The following is a 16,678-nucleotide window of genomic DNA, read 5'->3' as shown; positions in this document are numbered from 1 at the left end:
AGACGGTGTCCGCTGCGGACAGTTAAATTATCCATGCCACATGTCCAGTGTAAAGTGTGCGCATCCCAAAAATATCTGTGACATCCAGTGTACTTTTTTAATAGACGGTGTCCGCTGCGGACAGTGAGATTAGCTGCGCCACATCTCCAGTGTAAAGTGTGCGCATCCCAAAAATATCTGTGATAACAAGTGTACTTTTTCGGTAGATGGTGTCCGCTGCAGACAGTGACATTACCATGCGCCACATCTCCAGTGTAACGTGTACGCAGCCAAAAAATATCTGTGACATCCAGTGTACTTTTTCAATAGATGGTGTCCGCTGCCGACTGTGAGATTAGCTGTGCCACATCTCCAGTGTAAAGTGTGCGCATCCCAAAAATATCTGTGACATCCAGTGTACTTTTTCAATAGACGGTGTCCGCTGCGGACAGTGACATTAGCTGCGCCACATCTCCAGTGTAAAGTGTGCGCATCCAAAAAATATCTATGACATCCAGTGTACTTTTTCAATAGACGGTGTCCGCTGCGGATAGTGAGATTAGCTGCGCCACATCTCCAGTGTAAAGTGTTCACCTAAAAATTTTATCTGTGACATACAGTGTACTTTTTACGTAGATGTTTTGGACAGTGACATTACCAGTGGTACCTCTCCTGTATAACATTTCCTCATCTCAAATACCTGTGACAATCCCTGTAATGTTTTATTAGCCGCTGGTGACAGCATTGACACTATTTGTGGGATATCTCCTGTGTGACATTTGCACATCCCAAATACCTTTTTAAATTTTTTTGCGCATGCACTTCCAAATCCTACGCTCCTGTACGTGTGACATTGTTTCAAGCAAATATCACATTTAAAATGAAGAAGGCAAGCAGTACGGAACAGGTAAGTGGCCGTGATGCTGATGGTGCATGCAGAGGCCATGGCCCTGTGCTCGGTGAAACTGTGCCTGCTGCCAGAGCACAAGAAAAACAGTCATCCACGATACCTAGCTTCAGAGTGAGGAAGTGGAAGAGGAGGTGGTTGATGATGAAGTCACTGTCCCAAACTGGGAAGGTGGAAAGCCGAGCGAGGACAGCAGTACAGAGGGGGAGGGATCTGCAGCACCGCAACAGGCTGGAAGAGGCAGTGGGCAGAGGCAAAAGGGAGAAGGCGGGCCACACCAAACAGGCCCACAACTGTTGCGGAAATCTCCCTGGCCAATAGATAGGTGTTCTGCAGTCTGGCGCTTTTTTGAGGAAAGTGCAGACGACAAAAGAATTGCAATTTGCAACCTGTGCCATAAAAAAATGAGCAGGGGCGTGAACACTAGCAACCTTATCACCACGAACATGATCCGCCACATGAGCAGCAGAGGGCAGTAGTGGAATGCCAGCTGCAACATGGTCGTCACCTTTCCAGTCAGCTTCCGCTATTCACAAGCGAGGAGTGGGCATGGATGTCTGACCTCTGTGAGGTTTTAAGAAAGTTTGAGGAATCAACATAGATGGTGAGCAGCGATCCCACTTCTGTGTCTACTCAAACGCTCACTGCTCACAATTAAGGACGACGCTTTGCATGTGGAAGAGGTGGAAATGGGGGAAGACATTACACAGGGTGATAGCCAGACCACCCTCAGTTTGTCTTCTCAGCGCAAATTGGACGATGAAGAGGAGGAGAAGGAGGAGAGGGTTGCCTCCCCTACAGGTGGTAGTACCCATGGAAGTTTAATTCCATCTGTTCAGCGTGGGTGGGCGGAAGAAGCGGAAGAGGATGAGGAGATTGAGAGTGATCCTCCTGATGACGACAGCAAAGTCTTGCCTGTTGGTACTCTGGCACACATGGCTGACTTCATGTTAGGCTGCCCTTTTAGCGACCAGCGCGTTATATCCATATTAGACAACATGGATTACTTGTTGCTCAGTCTTCTTGACCCCCGCTACAAACTTCTCATCTCTCATTCCTCTGGTGGAGAGGATGAGCAAAACGGTGCAATACCAGAAGATCCTTGTTGAAAAGTTGCTCCAAAAATTTCCATCTGTCAATGCTGGTGGTAGAGTCTGCACTTCCTTGGCCAACCGAGGGGGGGAGACAAGTGGAACACACAGCAGTTCCAACAGAGGCAGGCAACACTCTTCAAAACCTGGGTCATTTTCCTGACACCCCACCAGCACCCTCATCCTGATGCGCGGCCTAGTATCACAAGGAGGGAAACATTTTGGAAGATGGTGAAGGAGTACATAGCAGACCGTGTCAGCGTCCTCAATGATCCTTCAGTGCCTTACAACTACTGGGTGTCCAAGCTGGACACGTGGCCTGAACTGGCGCTCTACGCCTTGGAGGTGCTGGCCTGCCCTGCAGCCAGCGTTTTGTCTCAGCGGGTATTTAGTTCTGCTGGTGGCATGATAACAGATAAGCGTATCCGCCTGTCAACTGAAAATGCTGACAGGTTGACTGTTATAAAAATGAATAAGGCCTGGATTGACCATGACTTCTTGACTCCACCAGAGGAATGCTGATGAACATAAAGGCACTCTAAATGTGTTGTTTATAATGTACTGAATACACTGTATTCCCATGCACCCCTTCCACCACAAACAAGGGTATGTGCTTGAATCTTCCTTTTCTCTTCCTCCTCTTCCATCATATCAACATGCTTATTCGTCGCATTAAAATGCCCTCGCATATATGACCTTTGCATATAATGTTTTACAGGGTCAGCTCAGCTGCAGGCCCTCGCATAATTTTTTTTTGAGGGTCAGCTCACCAGCAGGCCCACACCTTCAATGTTTTACAGGGTCAGCTCAGCTGCTTGCCTTTCCATATAATTTTTTAGAGGGTCCGCTCACCAGCAGGCCCTCACCTTCAATGTTTTACAGGGTCAGCTCAGCTGCTTGCCCTCGCATATAATTTTTTAGAGGGTCAGCTCACCAGCAGGCCCTCACCTACAAGTCCAGTCTCACTATCCAAGAGTCTGGTCAACACAATCCTCACCGCCGGGGATCACGTAACTAGTTATCACGGAAAAGTCTCATTCGTTATCGGAATTAACAAGACAAATCGCTCCACCAACTAAGAACGTCCATGCACCACCACCCACAGAATCGAGAAAGAGCTATCAATCTGTCAATCCTTTCCATGTCCGGGCTGGGTGAGGTATCCTGTGTTAAGTCAAATTAAGCCGCAGGCTCCACTCCTAGTGGTGCCCTTCCGTCGATTCCTTTAAGTTTCAGCTTTGCAACCATACTCCACCTAGAACCCAAAGACTTTGGTTTCCCGGAAGCTGTTTAGCGGGTCATGGCCTCTGGATCACCGGTCATCATCGTTTATGGTTGGAACTCTGACAGTATCTCATCGCCTTCGAACCTTCGACTTTCGTTTTTGATTAATGGAAACATTCTTGGCGAATACTTTTGCTTTGGTTTGTCTTGCGCCGGTCCAAGAATTTCACTTCTAGCAGCGCAATACGGATGCCCCCGGCCGTCCCTCTTAATCATGGCCCCAGATTCGAAAACTAACAAAATAGAACTGCAGTCCTATTCCATTATTCCTAGCTGAAGTATTCAGGCGACCCGGTCTGCTTTGAACACTGTAAATTTTTTTCAATGGTCAGATAAGCAGCAGGCACTCTCCAATAATTTTTTTAATGGTCAACTTAGCAGCAGGCCCTCACCTACAATCTTTTGGAGGGTCAGCTCACCTGCAGGCCCTCACCTACAATCTTTTAGAGCCGCAGGTCACCTGCAGGCCCTCACCTAATTATACCTAATAGGTAATTTGCGCGCATGCTGCCTTGCTTGGAAGTGATAGCCATAGCTGTTTTTAAGACTCCCTCTCCGGCAGTAAACCCTGATCATGTTCACCATAGTTTGCTCTGAAAATAACATTGAAAGTTGATAGGGCAGACATCTGAATGGATTGTCGCCATCACGGGGACATGCGATCGGTCCCAGGTTATCTAGAGTCACCAAAGCGGCAGCTGGCCCTTGCCCATAATATTTTAGATGGTCAGATCAGCAGGCCCTTGCTCCAAATGTTTTTGAGGGTCACCAGCAGGCCATCAATCATAAATTTTCAAGGCTGTGTATGATGCCCTTCTTTATGTGTAACGAAGGATGTATTGGAGTGCCGGTTCCTTGTAATTTTTGGCAGCCCTTTCACTTAGTGCATAGGCTTTATAAGTGTAGGAGTCCCACTACCTGAACAATTGTACCACAAGGTGAATGAGGCCCTCCTTTATGTGATATACAGGTTGTATCGGAGTGCCTCTTCCTTGTAATTTTTGGCAGCACTTGCACTTTATATACAAGTAAATATACAGGAAAGTATGTTTCCTAACAATTTTTCCTCTAAAATAGATTTTAGCTTTGGTTTTGCGCGTATTATTGTCAGTCTGTAAAAGTGGTGTACTACTCAGACAACATCATTCCCAGCAGCGACCTGGGAGTCCAAGATGTATCCAGACATCCTCCCCATGCTGTTCCAGAACCATTTCAGTGGTGTTTCCATCAATTTCTAACCTTTTCCTATAAACCAGGCACCTTCCCCTCTTCAGAGCAGGGGGTGCCTGGTTTAATGCTCGGGTTCTCCCATTGACTTCTATTATACTCGGTTGCTCGGTAGAGCACCCGAGCATCCCAAAGTGTTCAACCCGAGACCCCGAGCACCCGAGCATTAAGGTGCTCGATCAACACTAATGGCTGTCTGCAATTCAGATACACACATGGATTCAAATGCCTTATTTTGAAGCACATGGATAAATTGGCCAATTAGTCATCTGGCAAGCTTAATTCTAATGACAAGTGTACCTCAAACCATTCCTTTTAGCTTAGAAAAACAGCTTGTCTTTTTAAGCTACAAGTGACATGGCTAAAATCTTTTTTTTTATTTCCTGCTGTGCTCCACCTGAAACAACCTATTGAAGTTTATAAGATTCAAAATGTCTGGAATATTTAAAATTGTATTTTTAATGACTAGCCATGAAATCTTATAATTAAAGAGCCCCTGTCAGCATGGTCAGCCCTATTAATCCAGACATATTGCCTGGTAGGGTTGATGATGCTGAGTAAAAATATATTTATTTTGTATCGTAAACAGCTACTGAAAAATGTGTACTTTTATTTTTATGCAAATTATTTTAAGTCCTCATTGACAGGGCTAGACGAGATAGCCTTGTCTTCTCATGCCGCTGTGCCACAGATATGATTCCTTTTAAACATACTGTAATTATAAATTATTGGTGGCAGTGTGTTCAAGCAAATCATACATTCCACTAGGATAGCATGATTTTGCTAATGCTCTATTGCTTATACAATATTTTATTGTTGGTACTCATTGGTGGCACTGGAGCCTCTGCAGAAGGGAGCGAGCTCTGTGCTTACTCAGGCATGTCAGTCCACCCAGAAGTGGAGGTGTCAGCAGCTTCACACACAGTGGAGGAGTGCAGCTGCAGGGAGGATTGCAAGGTAAGTATTCTCTTGTCCCTGCACAGCAATCGCTCCCTTCTACAGAGGATCCACTGCTACCAATGAGCGTCGGCAAGCAAATATAAGCAATAGAGTAATGACAAACTCACGTTTTCCTAGTGGAAGGCATGATTTACTTGAACACACTGCCACCAATTATTTACAATTATATTTATAAGGAATCACACGAGATGTGGCGGCACAGCAACATGAGACAGAAGGGCCATCTCTTCTAATACCAAGGGGTGTAGCTGTAGCATTGCTCCAAGAGTTACCCCCGCCCCCCCATTGATGCTCCAACTGCCTGATTTCCATAATAATAAAAGTAGACATTTCTCAGCAGCTGTTTAAGATACAAACAAAAGAAATACATAGTTTTGCTCAGCCTGACCCACTGAGCCTGTATGTCTGGTTCATTAGGGTTTTCATGCTGACAGAGGCTGTTTTGTCTGATTGCTTATCTTCTACTCATCATACAGAAAGATCATGGTTCAAATGTATTTAAAGTTGAAAGTTATTGCTTAGGGTACTGCTCCTCCTTGCAGAGATTCACATGTTGTAAGGAGTCCCACTTCCTGGGCAAAGGTATGATGCTCTCCTCCTGAAGAAAGAAAACTGGTTCTCTAGTGGTGCCTAGAGATAGCCACCTTTTAAGTCAATGTCTGACCCATTAAAGAGCCAAGATGCAGGTAACCTAGCAAAACAACCGTCCGGACTATTCACCTAGGTGGACACCATTACCTTGGTGTCCCCCCTATCGGTTCCACAGCCATACGCTGATTGCAGCCACCAAACAGCTACCCCCTACTGTTGAGGCATACGCCAGCTGCGGGTACCATCGACATTCCCTGTGTCCTCTGTAGAATCTAGGGGCTTACATTGAGGAAAAGCGTTGGGACACCTTTATTCACATTTACAAGCCTAACCTTACAAGCTTATTAGCTCATAACCTTTTTTTTTTCTTTTTTTTTTTTTCCATATCTGGTATATGGTCCTGTATGTCTCTGTTTAGGGCCTTAACAGGGCCTCCAGCATAGGACCAGGTTCCAGCTGGGGCCACCCCTTGCTGGGTTTCTTTGGACCCCGTTCCAAGGATTTACCTGTAGAGTATATCAGGCCAAGTAGGGTCTTTGTAGGGTCAGTGTACATACTATACCACCCTCCACTTCTACCCTTTTACCTTGGCTCCAATCACCCGCCAGTCCACCATAGGTGCCTACATTGACATCCCTCAGCACTCACTCCTTTGGAATACCTTTTCCATTTTGGGGTCAATAGTTTATTGCCTTCTTGGTGTAATGTATGGTGTGGGCACCTATCCAACCACCTTGATGGTCTTATATGAAGCTCTGTACAGTCTCACATATTTGACCAGTTGAGCTTCTATATTACCACCACTTACATGTTTGTTTGTTTTTAGGGGCCTTTTTACCCTTATATTTATTAAAAGTGAAGTTTTATTTTTAGTAACTGCCCCCTTTCTAGTACTTATTTTTCAGCCTTGGAGCAGTACTCAGGATAGGCCTTACCTGCCTACCCTGATTGACCTACCTATACGTTAGCAAAACAACAACCCAGCCCTGCTGACAAGGAGGGCTAACTCCAAAACAGCTATAAATTGATGTCTCTGACCCAGCTGATAGCTCACGTTTTAAGGCTCTTTAATGGGACACAGCTTCTTATATGGGGACAGGATATCAGTTTCTCTGTTCATTCCTATTGGAGTTGATAATTCACAACTATAGCCACCAGTAAGATTTTCTTCACTATAATTTACATCATGTACCTGTCTAAAGGCCAGAGAATAACATTTTTGTGGAAATGCCTCTTTCATGACAAATCATACAACCTTTCTGGACCGAGTCGACAGCAGCATAAGGTACATTGCACTTTATTGACCCTACTGCCATTTTGTTTCAGCAATGAGAGGGAGTAACAGTGGTTAAAAACCTTATTGATTGGACATTGATGACATATCCTGACAAAGGGGGTTGTCCCATCTCAGACATTGATGACTTATTGTTAGGATATGCCATAAATGTCATATGTAGGTCCCATCTTTGGAACCCATTGTTATGTCCAGAATGGCCCCCCTAAAGGAGTGCACACCATGCATGTGCATTCAGCTATTTTCGGAAGTCCAATAGAGGTGAATGAAGAGCACACCACACATGCATTACCACCTCTCCATTCACTGTTATGAGACTGCTGGAAGTAGCTGGGCCAGAGCTTGGCTATTTTCCAAAGTGGAGGGTGTATGCACCTGCATAGTGCACTCTCCTTCACTGCAGGAGGCTTGTTCTGGGTATAGGAGCAGGTCCAGAGGTGGGACCAGCACCTATCTGACATTGATGGCATATCCTATTGATCTGCCCTCAATGTCTTAGATGAGAATACCCTTCTAAGATCTCTGTGTTTGAATTTAAAGATAAACACAAGTTTTTATAATTAAAAACTTCAAGATGTGAGTTAAACAAAAGTAATAAAATGCTGCATAGTTTGAACTCATACCGGAGGCTACAAGAACATATGCCATATTCGGCCCCACATATTATCCTATTGCTAATGCTACACTTCGTATTTGTGAATTATTTCTTAGCATTCAATTGTTTCAGCATAGCGTAGAGTTCTGCCGACCCCAGTGTATATTTACTATTTTTTTCTACATTTCTTCTTACCAACATTAAGGAAACATTTAAGATTATTAACACCACAAGACATTATGTCAGAACCCAAAATAAAATGTGACACCATAGTTTTAAACATTCTTCTCGGATAATGGGTATCAGATAATGAGAGCCTATCCAAACGAAAGGTCACTAGCAGTGGGGGTAGTGCTCGTTATGACGATGCTCCTGGCATTGCTTCAGTCCCCTTGCCTGACAATAAAGTTTGCCCTCATAAAGTTATTTTGCAGCTAAACTGTGAGTAGAATTCTTTTAACTATATTTGCCCATTCGGTTTTCTACACAGCGCGCAGCACAAGGTAGGTTTCAGATTTTTGTGCTTTTGTACAATGTAATTGCTCCATTAATTACCTTCATTTCATGAGCTACTGCTTGGAAGTGATTGTACAAGTGTGCTGCAACCCAATTTCCGATTCTGGAAAGGCGGCATGGAAATTCACTATATCTTATCTCATTCTCCCACAGCACAAGCACAATAGGCATGTTTACTAATTCCATAGACATCCCATATATTCTTTCATCTATACCCAGAAACCCCTAGAGGAAGATCTAGTCTAGCTTTAATCCTCTTTCTGATAACAGGATTGCATTAGGTGTTAACACTACCTTAGGTGTGGTGAGCAAGGTCCACTAGAATATTTTATAACATAAAGCTGCATACTGTAGCTCAAGGTCTTTTTGTCACAGTATATAATACCTGAGCAAGGACCAACTAGACAGAGTTCAACTAGCACATATTGTCATTAGTGTTGAGCGAACTGAAATCAAACGAATTGACTTCGATCCAAATTTCAGGAAAAATCTGATTCGCCACGAAGCCGAATTTCCTCACTCTCATATTAACAAATCTATTTTTTCTATAATGATGGTAAAATAAAAAATAAAAATACATATTTTCCTAATCCATTTGCTTGCAGAGAGGCCGCCATGGCCATCTTGGTTGAAGAAACTGTGCAAAATCTCACTCGTGGTGACATGTGATGTCAACACATTAGTGCACTGGCCGGGCTTGGTGACATCACCAGTGATGACATCACCATGCCCGGCCATTGTGATGACTTCATCACTCATGCAGCTGAAGATCCTCCCTTTTGTGGAATCTGCCAGCACTGTACTGCGGTGAAATCCTTTCCCTTATTTCCCGCTAAGTTTGTTCTCACCTGCGAAGCTTACAGAACGGATGAGGGACAAATCACACTTACAGGAAGGCAGTGGACTCCTATAAATTGAGAAGCAGTGTAGAAGTAGTTCTATTCTCAGCTACCTGTGACACGCCACCACTTCCGCTCTGCTGCCTTCTCTGTTTCTGTTACTAGGGGTGGATCTTACCTGACAAAATTAGGTGGAAGTTAGACCCCTAGTGGCCATGAGTTTGCAGCTTTATTTTTAGGTGAATGCAGGCATATATTTTGAATGAAGTGATTTAGAAATTTGCTATTTACACCATTCTCTATTAAATGAAACACAATTGTGTGAAAGTGCAGTGACTCTCTAAACAAGAACTGAGCTGAACTTGGACTTGAAAGCGCAGGGGCACACAGTCAGTAAGGCACGCAGCTGAAACGCGTCAGGAATACAGGCAGTAGAGCAGGTAAATCACAATAGTACTGAATTACAGTATGAACCTTTGCTGGTCACCATGGAACCTAAATCTCAGGCACCCTCCTACTGGAGAGGATGCCCTAAATACCCAGGAACCCTCAGCCATTGGCTGGGGAAGTATTTAGTAATCTGGATGATATGGTAAGTGGATTTTGGATGACATGGTAAGTGGAGTGGCAACCATGCCCCCAGGGAACAGCAAGAGGGCGGCAGGTGTGATTTCTAACTTTCATATAGCGAATACAATTGCATTATGTCATGATCTTACAAAAAACATTCACAATCACTGATAAAACCCTTAGAGATACAATATCCTACACATGAGTGCAGGATATTGTACCTACACAATGACCCAAAATCTCTGGGGGAAAAAAACTACTGGAAATTACTATAGTCAATAAAAAAAAAAAAAAACTCATACAGGTGGATAACTCGAACAAGGTAGTCCACAAGCCATCTGGTTAATTTAAAGCCTAAAAATGTTGAATTTCCTTTTTCCTTCAATATAATATTTACTCACAACATACAAGAAAGATTTGTGTAGATAAAAAAGAAAATATAACATTTGAGGGAGATACTAAAGAACTTTTCACTAATGTGGTGGGCTCAATTTCTAGGATAGACATGTTTATCCCAAATATCAATGTTTACCCCCTGCCAAACATCCTCCATCAGGGGCACCCCAACTACTACTGGGCAAGGGTTCCAGAAAGCCAATGAGTGCACCGGGGGGGAGGAAAGGGTGCACCCTCCATTCATTGTGCACAGCCCAGGGAGTGCCAGATGGAAGATACCCTTGGACAACCAATTCAAGAAGTGAGTGCTCCATTAAAAAGGTTTTCCAATAATTGAGATTTACAGAGGATGGGTAATAAGTGACAGACTGCCAGAAGCCCCACCATTGGAACCCCCATGAGCATGAGCATTGGAGTCTCATGATCCCACTGCACAACCATGGTGAGGGGTAACATTTTCACACAGGTTGGTGACAGATTGATGGAGGCTCCATTAATGGGATCTTCATGAGCATGAGAATTGGTAACTCATGTCCCCCATTCCTCCTCGCTGCACAACAATAGTGAGGGGAGTTTCAATGAGGGAGTGGTTGAGCATCCATACTGCTTTTTCTTTCCAAGTCTATGGAACTGACAATGTTTGGCTAACTTTATCAGTCCCCTATAGCTTGAATAGAACAGCACACATGCTTGACGACCTCTCCATTCCAACTTGTCGTCATGCAGTGAAGAGGGATGGAGGAAACAACTATCTGACCCTAATTGGTGGTGGGATAAATCTCTACAAGCATGAACAACCATTGCCCTAGGGAAAAAAATATCCTGTTTCCAAACCCACTCCATTATGCTGAAATTAAAACAATATTCCCTCCATCAAACAATAAATGTTAAAAAATACAGATATCTGAGACTATGTTGATAATGATACAGTGCTTATTATCTGATCTGGTGGACTCGAGACTTTTGCCTCATGTTCAGTCTGTGTATTATACTGTAGATCAACTATTTCAATTTGTATTCCATTAGTGAGAAACATCTGAAGTACTTACAAACCAACACTCTGATCACTTAGCCCTGGCCACAGTATTACTCTGTAAAACCTACCAACATGTTTTGCTGTCATATGGCATCCTCAAGGTATATAAGGCTACGAAGGGGAATGGGGACATGGAACCCCTGTTCTCATGATTGTTGGGGCCCTTAGAAATCATTTTCCATTCATTTGTTTTAAAAGGGTCAGTAGGATATGCCCTCAATGCCAGAGAAGTGTGGTTCCCACCTCTGGAACTCACTCCTATCTCCAGAACAGGACCCACAAAGTGCAGGAGAGCACACTGAAAGCTTTCCATTCATTGCTATGGCAATTCCAACATAGCCAAGCAACCATTCTTGGCTATTTTTGAAAGTCTTATAGCAGTGAATGTATCATACACCACGCAAGAGCTTCCACCACTCAATTCTCCACCAGGGGACTGCGCTCAGCTAATTTCAGAACTCCCATAGTGATGAATAGAGGGCTCTCTGTTTACTTCTGTGGCTCCGTTTTGGAGATAGAAGCAGGTCTCAGAGGTGGGACCTGCACCTATCTGACATTAATGGCATGTCCAAGAAATAGGCTATCAATGTTTGAAATGAGCCAACCCTTTTAAATACTTGTATTTAAGAAAATCTATATTTTCAAGAGCAGCCACATGTTTGGAAGAATCTAATACAGTTGGTGGATTTTTTTTATCCATTATTCTGCCCTTGGAAATGTTATAATTGGCAGCCTTAGTTTTTTTTTAAGCACTTATGATGGAGTGTTCATTGTTTTCCATGAACAATACTGTATAACTAGAGCCAATGACCGATCACAATTGGCTAAGAGTAAAGACATTTCCTAAGACCTATGACTTTCCATGTATCCGCATAGATTCTAGCATATGGTATAATATTTTATACAATTTAATGAGCTTCTCCTCCTATTTCCCACTTCCTCTGTAACTTGATACCATCTGATAAAGAAGAAATGGCAAAAAGAATTAAAGAAATAAGATGCTGTATCATGACCATTGCCGAACCAAGCTCCATAAGGAAATATGGGATTGGTCATTCATATTCAGAATAATATTGCAAAAGCACATCAAGCAAAAGCAATATCTTCATGTGAATATACAGATTATTCCAGAGTAGTACCTACTTCTTTACTCAATTATCTTCTACAGTACAAAGATGAAGTATCTTAAAAGAATAAATGAAGGAAGATGTGAATTTGTTAGATTGTCCTATAAATAATTTACATAAGAACACCTCATTCTTTCATTCATTTAAACCCACTTTATGCAGAATACAAACATTTGTTGGCAAAGTAAGTCAGGACAATATGGAGATACAAAATATGAAGCTAGTGCTAGTAGATTAAATGAAAAACCACACACACATACATGGAAGAAAGATAATTATATACAGTATCATTGGCGTAAACAGCTCACTCTATATAATGGTCTGCCTGATCACACTAGATGGCACATTTCATGAAAAAGTTTATATGTTGATCTATTCCAAGAGTCATAACTTTTTTTTATTCCATCGATGTAGTCATATGTGGACAAATCATATATATTTGTTATAGAAACATTTTGGGGTACATGTAAATTATTCATTCACCCCTTCACGACCTTGACATTTTCAGTTTTTAAGTTTTCATTATTTACTCTCTGCCTTCCCAAAGCCATAACTTTTTTTCTTTTTCCATTTATATAGCCAAATGCATATGAGTGCTTTTATTTTTATTTTTTGTGGGATTTTCTAGTAGCACCATTTAGTATTACATACAATGAAATGAGAAGCTGGAAATAAAACTGGCGTATATCTGATAATAAATGACCCTCATAGTTTGTAAGGCTAAATGAAGACATCTGTCCATCCTGTTCAGCCTGTTGTCCTGCAAGTTGATCCAGAGGAAAGCATAAAACCCTGTGAGATAGAAGCAAATTTTCCTAATTTTAGGGGAAGAAAAGTTCTTCCAGACTCTAATCAGGCAATCAGAATAACCTGGAAATACCTGGATCAACAACCCTTCTCTAGAATTCTAGTAACTAAAACCTGTAATATTATTACACTGCAGAAATACATCCAGGCCTCTCATAAACTCCTCCATAGTTTCACTATAGTCTTACAGTAAAGAATCCCTTTCTATGTTTGTATAAAAACCTTCTTTCCGCCAGACACAGAGGATTTCCCCTCGTCACAGTCAGTCCTGGGTATCATGGGAGAGATCTCTGTACTGACCCATGATATATTTATACAAAAAGCAGTTATCAGATCTCCCCTCAATTATATTTTTTCTAAACTAAAAGACCCCAATGTTTGAGCCCCGGGAGTGCAGCACTTACGGGGAAAGCCTCTTTGATGCAGTGTTCACAATTAAATATGGCATCTGAGGGGTTAAATGTCTGTGATCGGCATTTTCTCTAATCACAGACGTTAGCCCTAGGTTTCTGCTGTTTAAAACAGCAGAAACACAGCGAGTTTGGCGCTTGCTAAGCTTCTCAATGGGCGCCATGTTTAAATTACGGACTTTCACTGTACAAAAGAGGTTAAAGGGGTTATCCCATGATTAATGTAAAAATAGACATATTATATTACAAATCCTGTGACTCACATGGATCCAGATACCTCCCCATTCCATTGCTTTATTTGCTTTACTACAACTGTCTCCCTGTAACTGTCACAGTTTGTAGCAGTAAATAGGTCTGTTAGCAGATGAACAATGTAACTGAGCATGTGCATCCACCTCAGCAATGTGAATATAGAAATAAGGAAAAGAACAAACAGCAGGTGGCGCTATACAGATACATTGTATTGAATAACTCAGTAGCTATACAACATTTTTAATTATATGCAATCAGAAATATTCAGATCAAGGCATCCGTTTGAAAAATGTAGATTTGTTTCAGGGCAAATTTTCTATTCAGTGTGCGCTTAAAACTCAGTTCTCCCTACACCGCTCAGCAGTGTACAGAGTACGGTGTACTCATTTTATGAATGGTGCCACAGCAGCGCAGGGAGTATGGGTAGGAGCGCTCATTGCTGCTCCTGCCTGTGCTCCCCGGATAATTACTAGCTCCTGACATAGCACATGGGTACCCTGTACCCATGTACTATGCCAGGATTAGCTGAGAGGAGTGGGCTCATGCTTCTGCCTGCTCTTCTAAGCTAAGCGCTGTCATGCATTTTTCTTAGCTTAGTGGAGCAGGCAGAAGCAGGAACCGCTCCACTAAGCTAATCCTGCCAGAGTAGATGGTTACAGGGTACAATGTGCTATGCCAGGAGTTAGTAAATGTCCGGGGAGCACGGGCAGTAGCAGCAATGAGCGCTCCTGCCTGTACTCCCTGCGCTGCTGCGGCCCCATTCATAAAATGAGTACTCCGTACACTGCTGAGTGGTGTAGGGAGAACTGAGTTTTAAGCGCACACTGAATGGTGCTCTTTAGGGATGTAAACGTATAGTAAAAATAGAAAATTAAGAAATAAAGTATATTAGAAAAAAATGTTTTAGAGGATTAGGGACAACATATAAAAAATTAGTTATAAAAGTTTAGTTACTCTTCCTTATTGATTGGGTTGCTACAATTCTGGTGATACGATATGTCCTTTATTTCACAGTTTTACAAAATTAAAGCACTTTTCATGCACGTACTTTCTTTGTATACTTTTTATTAAAATGTATTTAATTTATTTTTTAGTCCCATTGGACACAATGTAATTATCAACTTTGGTATACTCAGCATTATTTACTGTCAGTAACAAACAGACAATATATTAATCTCCAAAAATAGAGCTGTGGCAGTTTGGGGCGCTTTGTTAGGTCTTCAGCTGCCATGGTAGCCCAGTTGCAATTGAATAATGGTGTGACAGAAGATGTCCCCTCCCTATGAAACTAAATGCAGCTGGCGTTATTGACCATGATCAGTTAAATGTCCAATACCTGAGGTAACTCCAATCCTGGCCAATGCAGTGAGAGCTTAGCTGTATAGTATAGTCTGTACCAGTCGCAGAAGGCATGGAGACAACTTCTGTGCCTGTGTCATCCACTTGTGGGAAGGCACAGGTAAAATGGATGTACAGTTACACCCATAGATACCAAGGAATTAAAATTCTTACGACCTGAGTGCATAATGTTGGAAATTCTAAAATATCGAAATGTCCAACAGAGTGAAAAAGGTTCATAGGCCTAATCCTTTGGCCTCAGGAGACATAGGCCCAGTAGTTTTGTGCGGACACCTAGTTCTTATGTAGAGTACATTGCTATGGTTATGCTTTTTTAAATTGTGACTAAAGCTCAACTAGATGCTATTTCCTTCTACTTCAGATCACTTGAATAATAAATAAGTCAACAATATCAAAATCATCAACCGTCCACTATCAGCAGTACATAGGAACTCAGTAGAACAATATTGTGATGTTCCATTACTTTGCATTAGCATTTGCCTTTAGTTTGGAAGCAGAAATGGAATTCTTCCATGGCTTCATTAATAAAATAATGGTCACAGCCATACCGAATATTGCAGTGAAAGATTTACCCCAGTACCCAACTTTCTGGCAAACATATACCATGCACTGCCCATAAACCTCATGTAAAAAGTTAGCAATGCCACTATGAAAACAATTAAAGAGTCTGAAACTTTACCAGTATATTTTTTATAGTTACCTTCTATGTCTTGCATATTTACCACTAACATGGCCACTCCCATCGCAACCAGGAGTAGGACAGCTGTAGAAAAGGAACAAGGGATAAAAATGGTCGGTGCCATGTTTGGACAAAAGACTAGACGACACTAAAGCAATGTTCAAGAGTATAGCAGGGCATGCTGGTAGCCAATGCTTAACAGAAACTGATTATGAGTTTACTATGTATGAAATAAATGCAACAGATGAGAATGGATATCCTTTTATTTGATGCATCAACATGTGGTTTATTGCAACATATATCACAGGTGGAGTCAACAGATCTAAAGGGTTTCTAGGTGTTAAACACTGATGACCCCCTCTCAGGATAGACCATCAATATAAGATCAGTGGAGGTCCAATTCCTACAGATCAGCTGTTTCATACTTTACCAAGTACAAGACCATACATTGTATATCCACTGTGCTTGGTATTGCAGCTCAGTTCAATTCACTTGAATGCAACTGGGCTTCAGAATAAAATATGTAACATGACCTCACAGGCAAGGGTAGAGGCCACAGGCCGAAGAGTTGGACCTCCACTGATCTGATATTGATGACCCATCCTAAAGATAAGTCATCAATATATAACTCCTAAAAAAACTTTAATCTTTATGTGGACAAATGAGTCCAGTCTATGGTAAATGAATGGAAAATCTTCTCACATGACACATAGATGTTACAATGGTTGGGGCCCAAGCAAAACGTTAGTGAATATACAA

At 42.1% G+C, this 16,678-nt stretch overlaps 1 protein-coding gene across 1 annotated transcript in view; it reads right to left on the bottom strand.

The window, feature by feature from the left end:
- MYT1L (myelin transcription factor 1 like) overlaps positions 1-16,678 on the bottom strand; it is a 246,292-nt gene that overhangs the window by 227,578 nt on the left and 2,036 nt on the right. The window contains exon 3 of the mRNA XM_044290651.1: positions 15,941-16,003. Coding sequence (XP_044146586.1) covers positions 15,941-16,003 — 63 coding nt within the window. The remainder of the gene's footprint in view (positions 1-15,940; positions 16,004-16,678) is intronic.

The sequence above is a fragment of the Bufo gargarizans genome, chromosome 4, assembly GCF_014858855.1.
Source record: "Bufo gargarizans isolate SCDJY-AF-19 chromosome 4, ASM1485885v1, whole genome shotgun sequence".
In the NCBI taxonomy this organism is placed as follows: domain Eukaryota; kingdom Metazoa; phylum Chordata; class Amphibia; order Anura; family Bufonidae; genus Bufo; species Bufo gargarizans.
This window is presented reverse-complemented; position numbering and strand designations above follow the sequence as displayed.